The following is a 22,019-nucleotide window of genomic DNA, read 5'->3' as shown; positions in this document are numbered from 1 at the left end:
TGCCCAAGAAGTCACCACCCGTTCCTTTTTCTCCCTCATCTAAGAGACTCCTTTCCCCTTCCCTCAACAAAATCTTTCCTCCTCCCCAAGTCCCAGCTTTGAAGGTAGTAGTCCCGAGCGGCGAGAGGATTTCTCCGGGCTGGACCCATCGGCTTCGGGGAGACAAGGTACCCCTTGGCTGGGTTACCCCGTGGCTGGGTTAGGTACCCACCTATTCCGAGGATGCAGCCTCGGAACTTCCGGGGTCAGAACTCACCCTCCTACCCTGCCCGGCCCCGCCCCAAACGCGTCCGGCCCCGCCCCAGACTCGCCGGCAGACACGCGGCCTCTACGCCAGGCCCGGGCGAAGCCGAACCCCCAATCTCCGCCCCCTCCAAGATCCACCCTATTGGCGTAGACAGTCAGAAGCCACGTCCAATAAGAAGGAAGGGGCGGCCGCCTAGTCCTATCCGCTGCGACAACACAAAAACGGACGCCACTAAGTGGCGGACGCTATACCTGGGTCTTTCCGGGTCCTTCCACGCTTAGCCCGTACTGGTGCCGGTCCTGGGCCCGAGAGAGATCCAGAAGGGACGCTCTAAGAAGTAAGTGTCTGCCGACGAGCGTGACCTTTGGCGTCGGTCCGGGGGCCGCTGCTGCTCCCCTCACAGAGCTCGGGATGGGATGGGCCGCGGGGGAAGGCCGGAGAAAGGGGCGGGGAGCAGCCGAGCACGTGGAACGCCGGCCCGGCCGAGGCGTGGGTGGGTGGGGGGCTGGGCCGGCGAACTACCGTGCGCGGGCTTCGTGGGCGGGCACAGCTGGGCTCGTCTCGTCTGGTAGGTTCTTCTGCTCTGAACACCGGGTGGGGGGGGGGGGCCGCGAGTGTCGCCGCTCTGCGTCGGTCGCGAAGGAGCGTTTTTTTTTTAAGCGCTGTTGCTGAAGGTGGCGCCCGACACCTGCCACTAGGCTGGACCGCGGACCCTTGGTGGCGGTTTTCCTGAAAGTTGAGGTTGCGTGCACGCTGAGCGCTTAACGGAGTGCTAGGCATTGTGCCAGCTATTTTCCAAGCCTTAAGTAAGTTTCCACCCCCACCAGCCCAGTGAGGTGGGCAGGACTACCTTTGTCAGACGCAGTAAGAGGCCTAGTGCGGTTTCGCTCGCCCAGGCTGACTACTGAACTAGTGAATGGTGGAGCCCCGGGTTGAACCCAAGCTTTCCGAGCTAACCTCCGCACCGAGTTGCGTGTTAGCGGGAGAGCCACCTTTCCCTGTTCTCAGGGTCCTGGAAGCCTCATCGCACCCCGCCCCCCCGTTGACCTCAGTGATACCCCTTTTCCCCCAGGTGGGCGTGGGGTAGTCTACACACCTTGTCCTGTGAACCAAACAGCAAGCAGGAAAGAAAACCGGGACAACTTCCTGGGGGAAACAAAATTCCAAAACCCCAAAGTCTGGCTTTAAATAACAATGGAAATTAGAGTTGGAGTGGTGTTCTGTGGGTGACCAAGCCCAGGGGCCTGACCAGCGGGGGTGGGATTCCTTTTCCACCACTCAGTGTGTCCTGCTGGGTCAGATACTTAGCCTAAGCCTCAGTTTCCTCATTGGTAAAATAGTTAAAAAAAAAAAAACTCAAGGTGGGCTTGGCAAGCTCCTAGTAGAGGCCATTTTGTATTCTGATTTACAAACCGTTCAGCATTAGCATTTTCCACATTACAATCCAGAGTCTCTATAACCTTAATTACCCTGTTAGAGTTTTAGGATGTTTCTCACTTTTAAATATCATCCTGATGCGTAGTAAATCTTTGTTTTTGAGATATAATTCACATATCATAAAATCCACTATTTTAAAGGGTACAGCTGGGTGGGTTTTGTAGTATATGTAGAAGGTCGTGCGACTATCCCCATGATCTTATTGCAGAACATTTTCATCACCCCAGAAAGAAACCTTGGCCCCATGCAGCCCAGGCGCCTCAAAGGGGCCTCGTTGGGCTCCAGGCCGAATGCTGAGGCCCAGCTGCCAGGGCCTCCCAACCTGAGGTCTCCAGTGGGGGAGATGGAGCCTGTACCCCATGCTGAATTTTAGCCCTGGGCTGGAGCAAGGAGAATCATGCCTGCTCCCAGTGTGCAGGAAGAGTAGAGGCCCGGGGCAGCCCCACAATCCCACATGGTGTGGAGTTGATCCCACATGGTATGGAGTTGAGCAGGAGCTGTCTTGGGGGAGGGGGAGTGCCAGTTATCAGGAAAACTGGGATATTCCAGCCGTAGGCCTTTTGGAGAGCTGTGCCAAATCTTGGCCGCTCCTTTGGAGAGAACTGCCTGACTGTGAGGCAAAGCCGACCTCCAGGTGAGATCCTCCATCAGGCCTCTACAGAGACCCTAGATTTTGAAGCAGGGCCCGAAAAACTCAAGAACTTGCCCAACTCCTGGATTATCCACAAGTGGAGATTCAGACTTGGAGCCAAAGGAGGTGAACCTTTGAAAGCTTATGCAGCCAAGGCAAAAATGAAATGAGATGACTTTACAGCAACTGTTAACAGCAAGGAATGGGGAAGCTAAGCGGAATTAGAAAGGACAAGTCCGCAAAACCATCTGTTGGGTATGTTGTTTCACAGGCAGAACCCAATTACAGACAGCTAGAGTGGGTGCTATCCAAACAGCTTTCATCTGGAGAAACCTATTGGCAGTTCTGAAAACCAAAAAGTCAAGGATACCAAGACTGTATTTCAGTTCTATCACTACTGAATTCTATTTCACCTCAAAGCGTTACAGATATACACTGCTGCCTACCAAAATACGGCAAAGGTTAATGAGGAAGGTTTATAGGTTTTTCAGAAGTTCTAGGTATCCACCAGATTATCCACCTCATTTAGATAATGTGAGAACATAACCCAACGATCTATCTCAGCCAGTACCTCAGGAAACTAAGAGGGCAGCTTTGGTTCCCTGTGAGGCCAACTGCTCCATCCCTGGGAATCCCAAGGGAGCTTGGCAAATCAAAAGCACACCTCCTGACTAGGTTTGCCAACACTGTTTCGGAACTAATTGGGATAAACTCATGGCAAGAGAAGCCGGTAATAAGAGACAAGGGTTTGGAAAAAAGGGAGAATTTTATTTCCGTGCCGGCAACCAGAGGAGGTGGCAGGCTCCAGCCTTAACTGACGTCCCAGCCTGCAAGATGGACACCTGTAGTTTTATAGGGAGAGGTTCAGGAGGGTGTGTGCAAAAGAGCAGACAGGATGTGATCACAATGGGTGGGTATGTGTATAGCAAGTGATCGTGGCCCGGGGAGGGAATGTTTGGGATGTGGTCTTCGGCGTTCTGTTGCTGTCAGGACTTTGCTGGCCTGGCGGTTGCAATGTTCTGGTCACTGCAAAACATCTTCATCAGTGCCTCAAGAAAGTATAATAAGAAAGAAAAACAGTAGGTTTCAGAGCATGAGTTAGGTGGTCCTGTCTATTTCTGGTTTTATGTGTTGGGGTTTATAGTGCTCGCTGACAGCAGATTAAGAGTTCCTTTTCAGAGATTGCTGTCAGCTAAGTGTATTTGGAAGGGGACAGGTATCTACCTGTTGACTGAGAGAGGATCAACAAGCAGATGATTTGAAATGTTACAGAAGAAGAAAATTAATTTTCTTACACTTTTTTCCATTTTTATCTTAAAATGACTCAGAATCCAGGATTACAATAGTACCCCTTGTCTGGGGGGACCCATTCCAACACCCCCAGTGGATGCCTGAAACCATGGATGGTACTGAAACCTGTATATACTATGTTTTTCCTGTACATACATACCTGTGATAAAGTTTAGTTCCTAAATTAGGCATAGTAAGAGGTGAACAACAACTAATGATAAAGTGAACAATTACAACAGTGTACTGTGATAAAAGTTAATGTGAACATGGTCTGTCTGAAAATTTCTTATTTTATGGTATTCATCCTTTTTATGATGATGTGATGATAAAATGCCTGTGAGATGAATCAACATGTAGGCGTTGTGACACAATAGGCTGTTACTGATCTTCTGAAGATCTAACCAGAGGAAGATCCTCTGCTTCTGGATCTGATGGAGGATAACCAAAGCTGGGGAAAGTGAAACCGTGGGCCTGGGGGTCTGCTGTACTGAATTGTAAAACTTTATACTGGCCTGCCATGTTAAACCTCAGAATGAAATGCTGCTGGAAATAGGGGGGGAAATTAAGTTTGTGCTGACCTAAAATGGAGGTTTTAAAAAATATTACATACCCCCAGTCATTTTAACCTCTTACCTTGTGATAATGAGTGGGTTTTTTTGTATCATTACCTTCCTCTTTTTTTTTTTTTTTTTTTTAAGATTATGGATTTCAAAGTGTTTCATATTGCACTGTTCCTAGTCAAGAGTGCTATAGTAAGTAGATAACAGAAACCAAAAGATCTACCAATTCCAGTTAGCTTCTTTTAGGTCGACTCCAGAAAAGGATCCTATCTAGTTGTTCTGAATAAAAAATTCTATCTCATGAAACATTAAGTAAAAAGACCAAGTTTTTTTTTTAAACTTACTGAAACATGAAGTCTCATCATTCACTCTGTATATTTACCTTTCAATAGGTGTGTAACCAAACAGAATAAAGGAAATATGACACTAGTGTATCAGTGTTTTACAAATGCACAAGCATAAATTTTAATTTAAATGAAAGTCACATTCAACCTGATTCTGGTTTTAAAACAAACAAAACTGCTGTCATAGTAAAGTATTATATATGATACCATAGCTTTTGTTACCAAAGCTAATAATTTGGTGGAATGTTGCCTATGAAAACATAAACAGGTACACATGGGACATCATAAATCATTTAAAATTCTTGTTTTTGTTTTTTAATGTTTATTTTGAGAGAGAGCGCTCAGAAGGGGGGGTAGAGAAAAAGAATCCCAAGCAGACTCCACACCAGCAGTGCAGAGCCCAACTGGGGGCTCAATCTCATAACCGTGAGGTCATGACCTGAGCTGAAATCAAGAGTCAGTCCCTTAACCAACTGAGCCACCAAGACACCCATCATTTAAAATTCTATAAAAATTTACTAAGTCAGCACCTAGATAAAGGGTGTAACAGTGACTCTTATTCCTAAAAATATAAAACAATGTAATCAGAGTCTTTATCAACTAACCTGGAATGACTGAGAAAAGCAATTACTCATAACAGAAAAATAGACTCCCCAAGAAGCTTCTTTTATAAAGAACCTTGTAAGGGAGGAAATCTTTGTACCAGTGAGTCACTCCCCATTCTCTGCCTTCTCTTCCCCTACTCCAGGCCCCCTGGAAACCACCTCTTCCTTCCCCTCTCTCCTCCCTTTCTCTTTGTATCTGGATTTGCCTATTCTGGAGATTTCCTATACATTGATTCATACAAAATGTGGCCTTTTCTGTCTGGCTTCTTTCACTTAATGTTTTCGAGGTTCATCCACATTGTAGCAGGCATCCATACCTCACTCTTTTCATGGTTGAACTCTGTCCTGTGGATGTGGTGTATTTTGTTTATCTGTTCATCAGTTGAATGAGATTTGGGTTGTTTCTACTTTGGGACATTAACAAATACTGCTGTGAATGTTACCGTCCAAATTTTTGCATAGATACAGGTTTTCATTTCTGCTGGGTTTTGCTGAGTCATGTGGTAATGGTTGAAACTTTTGACAAACTCCCAGACTATTTTTCCAAAGTGGCTGCAGCATTTTGCTTTCCACCAGCAATGTTTGAGGTTTCTCCACATCCTCACCAATACTTGTAGTTACCTGTTATGTTTTTTTTTTATTGTAGCCATCCTGATAAGCATGAAGTGCTAAGTGGTTTTGATTTACATCTACTTAGTGACTAATGATGTTGAACATCTTTTCATGTTCTAAGTGGCCATTTGTATGTCTAATTTTTTTGCTCATTATTTCATTGGGTTATTTTTCCTCTTAAGTTGTTTATATATTCTGGATAGCTAGATCCTTATCAAATATATGATTTAAAAATAATTTCCTTCCATTTTGTGAGTTGTCTTATTACTTTGGGGGGGGGGGTTCACTTAATAGTGCCCTTTGCACTAAAGTTTTTGATTTTGATGAAGTCCAATTTATTTTTTTCTTATGCTTCAGGTGTTGTATCTAGGAAACCATTATTCCATGATCATGATGATTTATACCTTTATTTTCTTCAGAGTTTTATAGTTTTAAATATTGAATCCATTAGAGTCAATTTTTATGTATAATGTGAAATAGAGATCCAAATTCATTCTTTTGCAGGTGAATATCCAGCAGTCATAGCAGTTGAAAAGATTATTCTTTCCCTCATTGAATAGTCTTGGCACCTTTTTCAAAAATCAGTTGGGAGATGCATGGCTGGATTAGTCAGTAGAGCATGAGACTCTTATTAATCTCAGCGTCTTCCAATCCGTGACATGGATGTTTTTCCATTTATTTAGATCCTCTTTAATTTCTTTGAGTGTTTTATAGTTTCAATGTACAAGTTATACACTTAACCTTATTATATGTATTTCTAAGTATTCTTTTTGATATTATTGTAAATGGAATTGTTTTCTTTAGTTTCAATTTTCAGATTGTTTATTGCTAGTATGGGATTACAACTCCTTTTTTTTTTTAATATCTTGTATCTTGCAAACTTGCTTAACTCATTTTTCACCCCTAATAGTTTTTTTGTGTAGTCTTTAGGATTTTTTTTTTTTTTACATAAGATCATGTCATCTGCAAATACAAATAGTTTTACTTCTTTTCCTGCTTGGATGCCTTTTATTTCTTTTTCTTGCCGAATTGCCCCTGACTAGAACTTCCAGTACATTGTTGAATAGAAATGGTGAGAATGGACATCCTTGTCTTGTTCCTTATCTTCGGGGAAAACTTGCACTCTTTTCACCATGAAGTATGATGTTAGCTTTGAGTGTTTGTTTTAAGTAGGCTCCACACCCATGTGGGGCTTGAACTCACAACCCTGAGATCAAGAATCCCGTGCCCTAATGGCTGAGCCAGCCAGGCACCCCAGCTTTGGGTATTTTGTGGATGCCCTATATCAAGTTGAGGAAGTTATAACCTTTCTATGTCTAGTTTTTAATCATGAGAGGCATTCTGCATCTATTGAGATAATCGCATGGAGTTTTCCCCTCCATTTATTCTGTTAATATGCTGTAGTACATGATTGATTTTCCTATGTTGAATCAAACTTATATTCCTGGGATAAATCCTGCTTGCTCATCATGTATAATCCTTTTTATATGCTTCTGGATTTGATTTGCTAGCATTTTGTTGAGGATTTGTGTGTCTGTGTCATAAGGTATATGCATATAATAATTTTGGTAAGTATTGCCCAATCACTTTCCAAAAGTAAATCATGTTTCTTTGAAATTAACGTTGTTCTAACAGAATAATGGTCTCTTAGAAATTATTTTTCTTGGGGCGCTTGGGTGGCTCAGCTGGTTAAGCATCCAACTTCGGCTCAGGCCATGATCGCACAGTTCATGAGTTCGAGCCTGGCATCAGGCTCTGCTGACAGCTCAGAGCCTGGAGCCTGCTTCAGATTCTGTGTCTCCCTCTCTCTCTGCTCCTCCCCCCGGCTCGAGCTCTGTCTCTTTCTCAAAAACAAATAAAACATTTAAAAAATTTTTAAAGGGGGGCGCCTGAGTGGCTCGGTCAGTTAAGCATCTGACTTCAGCTCAAGTCATGATCTCACGGTCCATAGGTTCAAGCCCCACATCGGGCTTTCTGTTGTCAGTGCAGAGCCTGGTTCAGATTCTGTGTCTCCCTCTCTTCTCTGCTCTTCCCCTGCCCTCTCTCTCTCAAAAATAAATAGATGTTTAAAAAAATAATATTAAATATTAATATTTAATATTAATATTTTTAAAAGAAATTATTTTTTTTCTTCAAGTACTTACAAGATTCTCTGAAAGGCAAAGCCAAGCCCAGCCTTCCACAACACATCTTGCTTAATGCCTGTCTGGCAAAGCAGCTGCAAAGAAGCTGGGATTCAGCATTTTCATCTAGCAAATTGTTGGTGAGCACTTCTATCAAGAATAGTTTCTCGGGACACTTGGGTGGCTCAGTCATACAGGCATCCGACTCTTGATTTCGGCTCAGGTCATGATCTCACAGTAGGTTCAAGCTCCACACGGGGTTCTGTGCTGACAGCATGAACCTGCTTGGGATTTTCTCTCTCCTCTCTCTGCCCCTCCCCTGCCCATGCTCAGTCTCACAAAACAAAACAACCAGCCTTTAAAAAAAAAAAAAAAAAAAAAGTTTCTCTACTTCAGCTCTATTTGGAGCTGGGTTAATTCATTGTAGGGGACTATCCTGTGTATTGTAAGATGGTTAACAGCATCTCTGACTTCTCACTAACTGGTAATGTCATCCACCTCCATCACTGCCCCTCCCCTCAAGTTGTGACAAACAAAACTGTCTCCAGACATTGCCAAAAGTCCCTGGTAAATAAAATTGTCCTCAGTTAAGAAACACTGATCTAAAAACTGATAAATGTGAATTTTCTATTACTATCCAATAAACTATCTCTAACTTTGAATTCAGATCTTCACTGTATATTTTGCTTTGGATCTACATTTGTCTCAGTCTGTGTCCTCACATGTTGATGACTCTCAAATCTGTATCTTTAGCCTTGTTTCCTCTCTGGATTCCCAGACGCTTTTTACAGCTGCCTGCCTCTGTTCTGCTGGCATCTTGAATTTGGTGTGTACAAAACGAGTCTCATTGTCTTCTCTCCCGCAAACTGCTCTTCTTCCTTTCTTCTTGGTCTCCCAGGTCAGGACCCTACCAGTTAGTCACTTACTGGTTCCTCACTCCTCTGTCTCCACCTGTCACATGAAGTTCACCTGAGTCTGTCTAAATTCAAGATCCTCTGTCCCAAGTGTCACTTCCATAGCCGGTGAGTTCATCTCATCTGGTTTGCTGCAGCAGTCCTTAACTTCCAGCTTATTCTCTGCGCTGCCTGTATAGTGCCCTTTCCAACATGGATGTCTAATCATAGCAGAGGCCTCATGGGCTGGCCCTGCCTGCCTTTCCAGCCTCATCCCTCAACCACTTGTACTTTAGGCTCTGGCCATAGCAAACTGCTTGCTGCAGGCTCCTCACCCCCTTGCCTGACACTCCAACCGCAACTCAGACTGTCTCTCCCCTCTAGCCCTTCCACTCAGAGCAATGACTCTCTTCTTTTTTGCTACACCTGGAGAGACCTGAGTCTTCACTTTTGAGGCACTGCGGGAACCGGTTCATACATCTACGTCCCTAGTGATCAACTAGTGTCTTGAGAATGGAAACCACAGTTTATTTCTCTCTGCCTGCTCCCCAGGGCTCAGTGGGTTCTCTGTAAATCTGTGTTGAATAGCAAATGAAAGTGCCTAGAGCAGAAAGGGGCTACCTGGGATTTTAAAGTAGCTGCAGGGTTGTTTTGGTGTTTGTTTAGTTCAGTGAACATTTACTGAGAACCGGCTAGGTCATAGGTGCTAGGAACAGAGGAAGGAACAAGGCAGGATCTTTGCTTAGAAAATTCACATCACAATTCACATCACATTTAACATGAGATGGGAGTACAAAGTTCGGTACAGAGTGATAAGGACAAGTGTAATGCATAAAGTGGATACTGAGAGTGAACTAGATCTGTATTTGGGAAGATTCTCCCCACCCCTGAAATAGGCTTCTTAAAAGTACAAAAAGATCCCTTTTCACCGTACTCTAATCCTTTCTGTGTTTAGTCTACTTCTATTTGTTGTGACTTTTTAAAATGACTTTGGCTTGGGGCGCCTGGGTGGCTCAGTCAGTTAAGCATCCAACTCTTGATTTCAGCTCAGGTCATCATCTCACAGTTTGTGAGATCGAGCCCAGCGTTGGGCGCCATGCTGACAGTGTGGAGCCTTCTTGGGATTCTCACTCTTTCTCTGCCCTTCTCTCCTCCCCCCCCCCCCCCGCCCAAAATAAATAAATGAACTTGAAAAAAATAAAATGACTTTGGCTTGATGTTGCTTATCAGATTGGTTGATGTTGTCAGCCTCTCATTCTGTTGCAGAACCTGAACCTGTATTTGTGTGAGGTGATGGTGTAGAAATATTCCAAAATCAGCACTCACTAGTTATTATTTACTGTGTCCTCGTCATTTTGTGCCCTTCTTTTGAGAATAAGGTTGCAGGTAGGCCATGCTCCTGCCTCCTGATCTGAAGCCTTTGACTTAACCATTACTGTGTTCTTCCCTGGAGTCATGCATTATTTCATAATTAAAGCAAACTGGGGTCATATGTATAGAATGTGCAGTCTACAGAAATTTTTATCCTTTTATGTCAGTATGGCATCTTTTTCTTCTGTTTTTTGGGGTTTTTTTAATGTTTATTTTTGAGAGAGAAAGAAGAGAGAGTGTGAGCAGGGGAAGGGCAGAGAGAGGGAGACACAGAATCTGAAGCAGCTCCAGACTCTGAGCTGTCAGCAAGAGCCCAACTTGGGACTCAAACTCATGAACCGCGAGCGAGATCATGACCTGAGCCAAAGTTGAATGCTTAACCAACTGAACCACCCAGGCGCCCCTCTTCTCATCAATTTTCTTAACACTAGTCCTACCTATTTCCCTTTGTCTGCACAGTGCCTCTTAGCTTGTAACTTAACTAGTTAGTAAATACAACTCTATTCTTAAACGAAGATTAGGAAAATTGATCCTTAGGGAGACCCATATGTGTGGTGTCCAGGAGCCATGAAAATGGGTTGCTTAGGAAGATGAATAAAGTTGTTACACTGTTGAACAGAGGTGAAGGCGGCGGTAGTGATATTATTTACAGAGAAGAGAAAAAGGGATAGGTAAAAGCAGAGGGGGAGCTAGGGAGAGATCTTGGGCTCTGAGCCTATTGAGTCTGCTGTCACTTTGGAAGGAGGAGGTGGTGGTGGAAGAAGTGGATGCTCAGGAGGGATGTTAGGGCTTGGAGATGAATCTGTGTTGGCAGGTGAGATGATAGAAGTATGAAGAGGATCTAGGACAGAACAGTAGAAAACCCACTTATGGGGAAACCAGAAAAGGCTGAATTTGACAAGAGGAAAACCAAGAGAAAGATATTCCAGAAGCCAAAGAAAGAGTGAAGCTTCATGGCATCACATGGTAGGAATGGACTAAAAAGAGCCCACTGGCTTTGGCAAGTAGGACCTCACAGGAGCGTCTCGGCAGAAAGGCGAGGGAGGCGGCCTGACTGTAGTGGGCTGAGGAGTGACTGGGAAACCAACAGGTGGGATGTGTGCACATAGACCACGTGCTCAGAATACGCCTCTTCCTTTTGGGTCGGAGAGGGAGCTCATACAAATGAAAAACCTGGCCGTGTTCGCGAGCCGAGAGAAGGACGGGAAATTGATTGAACATGCGTGGGAACGGGTGGCCGCAGAGTCTGAGGAATGTGAGCATCAGCCAGGTGGTGTGGGTTTGCCAGGAAGAGGCCCAGGGACGCCTGTTTCTCCAAGACCAGAGAGAAAACTGTTAGAAGTATGAAAGGCAGATGTTTGTGGAAGGAAGGGAGAGAAGTTGGGGTGTTCGTTCCTGGCCACATCTCTCTTCTCTGTGAGGCAGGGACCTATGCTAGCAAGTAAGGGCCGGAAGAAAGTGGGAAGAGTGTGAGGACAGTGGCAACACCCTGCGTTGTCGAGAGTGACTCCAACTGGGTTAATTCATACTGTCCCAGCAGAGGATGACAATTTAAGACAAAATAAGACATTTATGATGAGTCCACATCCGCAGGGCTACAGACTTTGCTTCACTAGTGCTCCATTCTGACACAGGACTGGAGAGCGTCTGGTGAAAGTAATCCGGGTTATGGGATGACCCAGTGGGGGAGGCAGACTGACTGTCTGAAGCAAGCAAACTGAGGACTTTGTTATAGAATTCGCAAAATGATTGGGTAAGTACTAGACCAGAAGTCCAGACTTTTGGTGCTCTGATGGTAATAAGCATTCCCCACTCGGAAGTATAAGTTGGAAAATAGAGGCAAATAGATTTCTAGCCTATTCTTTGGCTGCATTCAGCCCTCGAAATGTTTTTCTAATTTTGTTATGGCATTTGAATATGGTTTTAAAGTATATTCAGTAAAAAAAAAAAAAAGTATTCGGTAAGATGTCATCATTGTCTCCCATGGGTTGGAGGTGGGGGGAACCACCAGGTGTTGGAAAAGCATGAAACTCAGAGCAGCTGGTCCCTGTACCACAGTTTGATCTTTTTAAGACCTCTTACTGTGATTCCCAGTGTTGAAACTTGTGATTCAAGTGCTGGTTTCAGGCTATATAAGATTTGAAAAAGTCACTTGAAATATGGCAATACGTGTCATTAAGAAGTGTTTTTATTTCATTTTTATTTTTGAAAATGCATGTGCACACCTGTCCCCTTAACAGCTAGCATACTTCAGGAAGTTAAAACCTTTATACGGCATGTTGAGAAGTCCCACACACTAGCTCTCCTTTAGTTATTTCACAGTTTTCCCTGCTCAGTGCTGGAATTGTGTAGGAGAAAGTGTTCACTGTCAACTGTTCTCTATGAATAGGGATGTGTGTGGATTGAAAGAAAAATTATATGCTCTGGTGTTACCTGGTAAAGAAAAGAAAGAAGAATAACCTAAGAATTTCCATGCCAGCCTCAACTGCCATCTAAAGTAATTGTGAGAATCTGTCATCACCTCACACAGTGACCCAGGGAACCAGAGGTTGGCAGATTGGCAGGCCAGGTGTTAACTGTGAGGTAGGAGAACTGTAGCCAAAGAAGTGGCTTCAGGAGCATGGGATTTTTTCGGTATCTCCTATAAAGGAGGCAGCCTTTATAGGCGAGGCTTGGTGTGTTGGCTCTGGTGAGAACCCATTTTGAGCCATCCTTTTGCCTAGCTCTGAGCATGAAGGAACTATCAAGAAGCAAGAAGGCGCCTTGGGTGGTCAAGCGTCAACTCTTGATATCAGCTCAGGTCATGATGCAGAGCCTGCTTGGGATTCTCTCTCCCTCTCTGTCTGCACCTCCCCTGCTTGCTCACATGCACTATCTCTCTTAAAACTAAACATTAAAAAAAAAAAAAAAGGCAAACGGGCGCCCGGGTGGCTCAGTTGATTAAGTGTCTGACTGTGGCTCATGTCATGATCTCACGGTTCGTGACTTCAGGCCCCGCGTCGGGCTCTGGTGCTGACAGCTCCGAGCCTGGAGGCTGTTTCAGATTCTGTGTCTCCCTCTCTCTGCCCCTCCCCTGCTCTCACTCTTGTCTCTCTTTCTCAAAAATAAATAAAACATTAAAAAAATATTTTTGTTTAAAACAAACAGAGAAGTGGGGCGCCTGGGTGGCTCAGTCGGTTAAGCGTCTGACTTCAGCTCAGGTCATGATCTCACAGTCCGTGAGTTCGAGCCCCGTGTCGGGTTCTGGGCTGATGGCTCAGAGCCTGGAGCCTGTTTCAGATTCTGTGTCTCCCTCTCTCTCTGCCCCTCCCCTGTTCATGCTCTGTCTCTCTCTGTCTCAAAAATAAATAAAGGTTAAAACAAACAGAGAAGTGCATACACACACATATTTGTATGTAAACTTTTTTTTTTCTCTTTTAGGAGCAGAAATGCATAAAAACAACAGGCAGAATAGAAGACGTGTGCGAAGGGGCCACCAGCAGAACCCTTGGTTCAGACAACACGTTTCTGACGAGAGGCAAGTGCTGCTGCCCAGTGCCACCCCAGCACGTGCAGCCTGTCCGTGAGCGGGAGTCACAGGGTTCTCATCAAAAGGCAGGGTCTGAGCCAGGGCCCAGTGCCACTGCTGCAGGTCAGCCTGCCCACCACCGATTGAGTAGTTAAGAGATATGGCCGGACTCTTTTCTTCTGAGAGTGACCATGACCTCTGTACAGAGTATTAGCCAGAGGCTTAGAAGGAGACCTTAACAGATAGAACTCGAGAGCCATTTTTCTGTTTTGCAGTCTTTTTCTCTCTCTCTCTTTTTTTCTAGCCAATGAAAATAGCTTCCCGGAGACCTAATTTCATTTAGCCTAAGTCCTTAGAAAGGCTAAATATGTAATATTGTATATAATAAACACAAAAAGGTGTAAAGAATAATACAATGAATGTCATGTACCCACTACCTAGTTTAGAAAGTAAAACTTAGTCTGTACTCAAAGTCCCCAGCGTAAAACATGTTCCATTCTCAACTTATTTTTCTTATGGCCAGAAGTCCTGTTGGCCTTGAGCTGTGGGGAGTGTCTTATCCTGCTGTAGGTGGGCATCTTGTTCTGGGACTGGACTGTGTTTCTTTCATGCAGAAATCTTTCCACAGCCCCCTCCTCACCAGAGAAAGCCTGCATGCCAATTTCAAAATTCTGCCGTACTTCAGACCTCCTTCTAACCTGGACAGGTGTCTTAACTACAGGGTCAGAAGATGCCAGATACCAAGAAGCTTCTCTAGAAGAGATTAACCTAAACAGTAATAAAAACCACCAAAGTGTTGTGAAAAGAACAAGGGCTTTGGAATCAGAAGGTCTAGGTTTGACACTCTGCTTTTTCCTATGTGAATTTGGGCAAGTTACTTCACTCTGAGTCACCCTTGGACAAGAGAGCTAGTACAAGGTTTGCAATACTGTTATGTAAAGCCTCTGATGGGCTTCCTGCCTCTGAGCAGGCCCTTCATACATGGTGGGCCTCATTAGGTGCAGGATAAAATCGGTGACTCTGAGCCAGAATCCCAGACTTGACCCATATTGTGGAAAGATCAGGACGGTGCCCAGTGTTTGTATGTTTTGTAAGGAGAGCTATGGATATTTTGGGGGCCCCGGGCCTTTGCACAAGAGTCCAATGTGCAGCGAAATGTGATCTGTGCAAAAAGAGCACTACTCTTCCTGGCAGGTACTGTGGAAACACGCCAGGCAGCCACCTTTTGGGCTCCATAGACAGAATGGAACAGCATTCCTTGGACTAGAAATGTAGACGTTTGTCATGATGCTTAATCCTTCTCTTGATGCTTAATCCTTCTCTTGCGGCAGCCAGATGAGCTGCCTCAGAAAGGTCCAGGCCATAAAAAGGGAGAGCAAATGATTTTCTCTGAAATGGCATAGTTAGAATTCACAGACAGAAGAGAAAGTTCTTTCATTCCTTCAGCCTAGTGATTCAGTTTGTATTCCTTTGAGGGATAGGCAGGAAGTTCTTGATTGTAAAGTGGATTTTGTCAGGATTCTAAAATTAGGTGTTTTGCTGTATCGTTATATCCTTCAGCCTGTAATTGCCACAGAAGCTGCTTGTAGTTTTGCAAATCAGGTGTTTAAACCATGGCTCTATCCCAGTATTAACTGAGCAAATCACCTCTGTGCCCTGAACCCCGGTTTCTCCATCTGTAAGCTTGTGTAGCTAGGTAAAATTTAAACCCTTTGTACTGCCGAATCCAATAAAGAATGAAATGCACCTGGCCTTGTAACTGCTGTTGAGCTGACAGATGAGCCCAGCTGGTAACATTCTCATTGGCAAAGATTTCTGTTCCCCTTTTCATTTGGAAATTTTGAAAAGATCTCACAAAATGTTCACATGAGGAGACAAGGAAAGGGAATTACTGTGACCCGTGTCCTGTTAAGGATGAGGAACCAAAACCTTGCCCTGACTTCTGTATATTTGTAGTAGGTAACACTGCTTTCCAGGAAAAGAGAGGTCAGAGCTCCCCAGGCAATCAGAAGAATCAGAGGGTTGAAATGAAGGCCATGGAACTGCCTTGACTGACCCCAGCAGGATCCCACAGTCAGAGAATGACTGGGACTCAAGCTCCTCACTGCAAGTTATTGTGACTGTGTGTCAACAGGTGTAACACAGTGGCACAGCAAAGCCCACAGGATTCTGGCCGTGCCGATGATGACGAGGCCCCATCGACCTCATCTGGCACAGCTGGGAGTTCTTCCGCGCCAGGTGAGGCGTCTGCTGGATGGTAGACCTCCTGTGTCCCTGCCTGTAGAAAAGATGAAACCTCATCCTGCCTCATCATCTGGTTCTGTTTTGGCTGCGCTTCTTAGCCATGTGTGTCTGCGCTTGCATGTGGGTGAACTCCGTGTGTGTCAACAGCGCCCGTTCCCGGCTTGGAGGAAATTCTGGAGCAAATTAAAACACTGACTAAACATCCTGACTGTGTCAGGAATGGGGATTCTGAGGCAAATGGCTCCGCCAGTGCAGGACCGAAATGGGCATCGGACGGGGAGTGACAATGTTAGCCCACCTCCTGCCCCTCAGAAAAGACAGGCATCTGTAAGGGGTGGTGTGGACAGATCACTGGGTTCCTTCATAGGTAGGTCAGTGCAGTGTCTAAGTGGATTTCATTTCTTTTTGACTAAAGATCTTCCAGGGTATTACTTTGACCCGGAAAAGAAGCGCTACTTCCGCTTGCTCCCCGGACATAACAATTGCAACCCCCTCACAAAGGAGAGCATCCGGCACAAGGAGATGGAAAGCAAAAGGCTGCAGCTGCTGGAGGAAGAAGACAAGCAGAAAAAGGTGGGCTCCACACTCGTGATGGCCACATCCATCCACTGCTGATAGGAGGTGCCGAGCAGCTGCCTCTGTAACACTTAGCATGGTGCACTTCAGGGAATGTGACATCAACCTTCCACCATAGTAATCTGATGAAGCGAGTAAGAAGGCAAGAAATCTCCCACCCCCCTTTTCTTATCTGCAAAGTTTCATCAGTGATTCTCACATCTTGTCCTTTCTCAGAAGAATCTTGGGAAGTGGCATGAAATGGTTTCAGTACTTGTATATTTTAAATAGAAAACCGAGGGATATGGTTTGGATATGAGGAGTTCCTGCATCCCTTCTGGGGATTACATCCCAGCACATTTCAGTGGTTTATGGGGGCCCCCGGGTCACTAGTAGTCGAACAGAAAGCAGACATGAGTGACCAGTGCCATTCTTGTGTTCACTAGTGGGGTGGCTTCATCTCCCCAGGCATAAATTGATGGGGAGTCTGGACGTGGGCACCAAACCAAATTCCTAGCTCACACGTTCTTTCTTGTGATGGACTTTTCCTCTTGCCAAGAAGAGGAGACTATTAGAACTTTATGCATATAGTTTCTGCCAACTTAGTACGCTTGCTTTTTCATTACATCCTGTGGAACTGAAAACATTCTCCATTATCCCATAACATAAAACTTCATTACTCTTCTCTTCTCTTTTAATTTAGAAAATAGCCAGGATGGGCTTTAATGCATCTTCATTGCTCCAAAAAAACAAGCTGGGTTTTCTCAATGCCACCAGTTATTGCCGGTAAGACAATGCCTCGTTGTTAAGTTTCCTTCGTGAATATTCTTTTCCTATTTCTTATTTCCATGGTCCAAGAAGTCAGTCAGGAGGGAGTACATAACCACTCTGTAAGGAGTCTTCACAGTTGGGAGAGGGGGGCTCAGCTCACAGCCTGCCTTCTGCTGCTAAAACCAGCCCTGAGTGAAGCATTCTCTCTGTAGAGCAAGGGAAGTGGCTCATGTAGGAAGCCAAAGAGAGAGAGGGGATCTAGGCAGAGATACTGAGCAGAAATTTCTCAAGATGTTTCCTCTGTGTTACTTGAAATCATTTTTAGTGTAATAGGAGGCCCTATAGCTTCATTCCCATGAGATTTCTGCTCCCTTCTCCTCTTCCAGCAAGTTGTCACCCAAAATAGAGCATTAAACAGATGTATGTGTTCTAAACTTTATACACTTGTAATGTCTGATATAATTCTAACCAAAACTCTTGTGAGCTAGGTTGATATTTCCCCCAGTTTCCAGAAGAGACTGAGGCTTAGAGTTGATTGACTGGCTCAAGGTAAAGCTAGAAAGGGTGGAATTGTCTGACTCCCAACATCTGAGCTCCTAACCCCTACATTCTGCTGTCTCCCTGCTGTGCACGGAACTCATGTTATGAAGAAACAGCTTGAGTTTGAGTGCCTTATAGCACTTACCGTGGAACAAGGCCCCCTTCAGGGAAGGCCAGCCATGCAGGAGGTATCTGCCAAGTCGGGTCGGGTATGCCTCTCCAAATTTCCCTCCTGAGAGGGAAAGGAATTAAAGGTCTAGGTAGAAATACCTCTGTTCACCCTAAAACATGCTTTGTTCTTAGTGGGGTTGCGGCCATGATGTGGAGAGAGAAGGGGGTCCATACCTGGTTCTTGCTAGCTGGGTGCTCTTTGGCCTGCTGTTTCTTGCATTTTTCAGGCAAATTCTTTTTGTCTCAAGAAAGAGTTGTACTAGATGATCCAAGAAAGAGTTGTACGAGATGATCCAAAGACAGATTGGTCTAATTCATCTTCCTTTGACCCTGTGAACGGGCCACCCATTTCTTGGCCTTAGTTTTCCTAAGAGTTCTACAATTGAGGTTATTTAGGACCCTACTCAACTCCATTGCTGAGAATTACTTCGGAGGAGAAGTGGCTGACTAGGGGAGGCGGTCTCCAGGGTGTGGGCCAGGGCAGAGGCTCTGAGTCTGCTTCACGGGTGTCTTGTTACGACATCCATGCCCTCCCCGTCCCTCTTTCCCTCTGCAGTTTAGCTCATGAGCTGCGAGTGAGCTGCATGCAGAGGAAAAAGGTCCAGATTCAGAGCTCGGATCCCTCCGCTTTGGCAAGCGACCGATTTAACCTCATACTGGTGAGTGGGAGGGAGCGCCCTGCGGGTGCCAGAGGTATAGCTGCTGTCCCCGGACACTGCATGGCTTAACATTGGCTTTCATTGGGGCTAGCCGTGCGGAAGCCAGTGCCACAAAAGCAAGTGGTGTCCTCTTGGTTTTATGGTACTAACCAGTGCCTACTGGCTACCTGCTGGCAGGCGCTGAGCTGGCAGGGCAGGCTGTGCCGACCATCGTCACCCCCACTACAGCTCTTGTCATCTAATCTGAGAGCCTCAGCCCACCCCACATTGAGAACTGTCACAACGTAATTTTCCCTTTGGTGTGTTGTCTGCAAATTGAAAAGGTACACAGTGGACCAGGGGCTTCTAATCCTTTCTATACTGGGCATAATCTGGTGGTCAGACCTGAAGCACCAGTATCCTTTAGTAGCGACTATGTGTTATTCCCTTGCTTGCTGGCTCTGACCTCAGTGGCAGGGTCCTATAGGGTCTGTGCTCCTGGACCTGCACGTCCAGCACAGCTCTGTCACGTCCTTTACAGGGAGCAGAGCATCTTCTCTGCTTTAGGTTAGACCTGGGCTGGAAGCCAAGGTTAAGGCCAGAGATTGCTGGAACCTAGGGTTCAGGGAAATGTTGGCAGAGGACCGAGAGTCCACTGCAAACAGAAGGCGATACACCACTGAGTTAGACCAGAAGCTTGAGGCCACAGGAGATCATGGCCTGTCCTGTAAGCCCTGTCCTTCCTGGAGGCCAGGAGACAGCTGAGAATTCGAGAAGGACACAAAATAGAGAACCTCAGCCTGGTGGTCTGCTGAAAGGACTGGAATCTGAAGCGACAGTGCCCACCCTTGAGGTCTTGCCCCAGGAGACCTCAACAGGAGAGCCCTTCTGCAAGGGGTATTCCAGGACTTGTATTCTCTCCTGGCTTTACTCTCCTGTGTGTTTGGGGGCACAGTTTGACCTGAATCGCTGGAAAACTTTCTTGCAGTACTTTCCCCTCAGAAGCTCCTTCCCTGGGGTTCTTCCATAAAACTGGGTGGTGATGCCTGTGCTGTTGAGTATGGCCTGAGCCCCTGGTCCTCCTACTTCATCTCACACAAGGCTGGCACTAGTGCCCAGATCTTCCCAGTCACCCAGGGTTAGACGTGACTGGCTGGCTGTGTGACCAGAGTATTGGGAAGGGAGCTTTGCCACCCAGAGATCAGCTTTTCAGATCTGATTCCAGTCTCTGTCATGATTCTTCAGGAAACTGTGCTTTCCAAGTAAATTTGCAAAGTGAATACAGTTTCACCAACATCCAAACCCATGTATGTGTGTATGTTGTATTTATAAGTATACATAAAACACTTAAATATGTAGGGTTTTGCTTTGAAATAGTTATTAACTACATTAAAAAATTTTTTTAATTTGTTTTAATGTTTATTTTTGATAGGGAGACAGAGCGTGAGCAGGGGAGGGGCAGAGACAGAGGGAGACACAGAATCGGAAGCAGGCTCCAGGCTCCGAGCTGTCAGCCCAGAGCCCAACGCAGGACTCAAACTCACAAACCGCGAGATCATGACCTGAGCCAAAGTCAGATGCTTAACCGACTGAGCCACCCAGGTGCCCCTAAAAATTTTTTTTTTATGTTTACTTCTTTTTGAGAGAGAGAGAGAGAGTACAAGCAGGGGAGTGGCAAAGAGAGAGGGAGACACAGAATCTGAAGCAACCTCTTGGCTCTGAGTTGTTGGTACAGAGCCCGATGCGGGGCTCGAACCCACAAACTGTGAGATCATTAACTGAGCTAAAGTTGGACGCTTAACCAACTGAGCCACCCAGGCCTGGCCCCTTTAATTTTTTTTTAACATTTATTTGTTTTTGAGAGAGCAACGGAGTGCAAGGCGGGGAGGAGCAGAGAGAGAGACACAGAATCCAAAGCAGGCTCCAGGCCCCGAGCTGTCAGCACAGAGCCCAACGTGGGGCTCAAGCTCAGAACTGTGGGATCATGACCTGAGCCAAAGTTGTACACTTAACCGACCGAGCCACCTGGGCGCCCCTGTAGTATTTTCTATTGTAATTTTTTCCTACAATGCAGTGGGTTTTTGTTTTTTGTTTTTTGTATCTCATTGAGGGGAAAAGTGCCCATGTAATGGGAATCCAGTTTTGTTTCCTCCTTTTACCCCTTCACAGTTATAACTAGCATTTTCCACATCGTTGTATGGCTTTCATGATGGCTGCGTGTCACCATGTGGCTCTTCCGGATGGATGTAGGGACTCTGCCAAACCGAGTTGTGAGTGGAGTCACTGTGCAGACCTCATGCCTCTTGACAGTTCCCCCTCATCGCCTTCACCCCCACTCCTGGACTGCGAGATCAGATGCCTGTTAGCTTTGCCCAGTGACAGCTGGACTGAGTAGGTGCAAGTCAGGTTACCTCCATGCTCCCTCATGGGTGGGAGCACTCACCAAGTGAAAATGCTCAGAGCATGGGATCTAAGACAGATGGCAGGTGGTCTTAGGCAGCTCACCTGGCTCAGCCTGGGAGGTCACCTATGGTCTCCTTTCCCCTCCAGGCCGATACCAACAGTGACCGGCTCTTCACGGTGAATGATGTCAAAGTCGGAGGCTCCAAGTATGGCATCATCAGCCTGCGTGGTCTGAAGACCCCCTCGCTCAAGGTGCATATGCACGAAAACCTCTACTTCACCAACCGGAAGGTACATTGCCTTTCCCATTAGTCTCGCGACCCCCTTTGCCTTGGATGCAGGGGGCCTGCAGTAGTTGGCCCAATTTAGAGTAGAGGAGAGAACCTTGGGTACCTCATTCTACCAAGAGAAAATGGAGTTTTAGATCTTGATAACCTATAAGGGAAGAAAAGGGCCTCAGGAGTTTCTTATCTTAGAAGAGAAATAACTGTCAATAGTTGGGAGAAGCAATAGTTGGGCTTCTTTAGGCTTGAGAGGCTTCTTTAACTGCTTATACAGACCTTCCCTCCAGAGGATCGAGGTGACCCGAAGGAGCCTATGCCAGGCACCGAGTTCCTGGCAGTGGGCTGTTGTAGTCTTTGTGGATAGTCCTCCAGTACATCAGTCACTCAGCCAGTCTGTGGCCTACCCAGAAGTTACATAAATAAAAAGAGGTTACATAAATAGAATATACATAAAGATGAGAGGTTACATAAATATAATACAGCACAGCTTGCCGTCTAGGGAGCAACCTTTAAATTGCACTTGGGTGATGGCTGCATGTGTAAAAAGCTGTGTGACATTCTATTCATTTGGGACATGAGCCACAAGATGGATACAGGTTGAAAATGGTTTCTGAATGAAATGAAATACAGTATGCCTTTCAGAGTTGGGTTTTGTCCCCTTCTGTTGCCGAGAACCCGTCCCCAAATCAGAAAGTTACTAGATGTCTCACTGTGAGGTCCATACTGATGACAAAGGACCAAAGCCTGGGGGTTACTTCCTCCCTGTTCCTCTCAAGGTGCTACATGGTGGAG

The 22,019-nt window shown here is 45.7% G+C and overlaps 1 protein-coding gene across 5 annotated transcripts in view; it reads left to right on the top strand.

The window, feature by feature from the left end:
* The first annotated feature begins 346 nt into the window (after positions 1-346).
* DCAF4 (DDB1 and CUL4 associated factor 4) overlaps positions 347-22,019 on the top strand; it is a 32,375-nt gene continuing 10,702 nt past the window's right edge. The window contains exons 1-8 of one of the 5 annotated variants that reach the window (XM_049612517.1): positions 347-584; positions 11,748-11,866; positions 13,534-13,630; positions 15,756-15,859; positions 16,281-16,438; positions 17,124-17,206; positions 18,459-18,561; positions 21,091-21,234. In XM_049612517.1, coding sequence (XP_049468474.1) covers positions 13,542-13,630; positions 15,756-15,859; positions 16,281-16,438; positions 17,124-17,206; positions 18,459-18,561; positions 21,091-21,234 — 681 coding nt within the window. In that variant the 5' untranslated portion in view covers positions 347-584; positions 11,748-11,866; positions 13,534-13,541. Of the gene's footprint in view, positions 585-612; positions 816-853; positions 1,054-7,828; positions 7,990-11,747; positions 11,867-13,533; positions 13,631-15,755; positions 15,860-16,280; positions 16,439-17,123; positions 17,207-18,458; positions 18,562-21,090; positions 21,235-22,019 lie in introns of those variants that run through there. The other 4 variants (XM_049612516.1, XM_049612515.1, XM_049612520.1 and 1 more) reach the window with 4 other exon arrangements.

This window comes from Panthera uncia (assembly GCF_023721935.1).
Source record: "Panthera uncia isolate 11264 chromosome B3 unlocalized genomic scaffold, Puncia_PCG_1.0 HiC_scaffold_1, whole genome shotgun sequence".
Lineage (NCBI taxonomy): Eukaryota > Metazoa > Chordata > Mammalia > Carnivora > Felidae > Panthera > Panthera uncia.
This window is presented reverse-complemented; position numbering and strand designations above follow the sequence as displayed.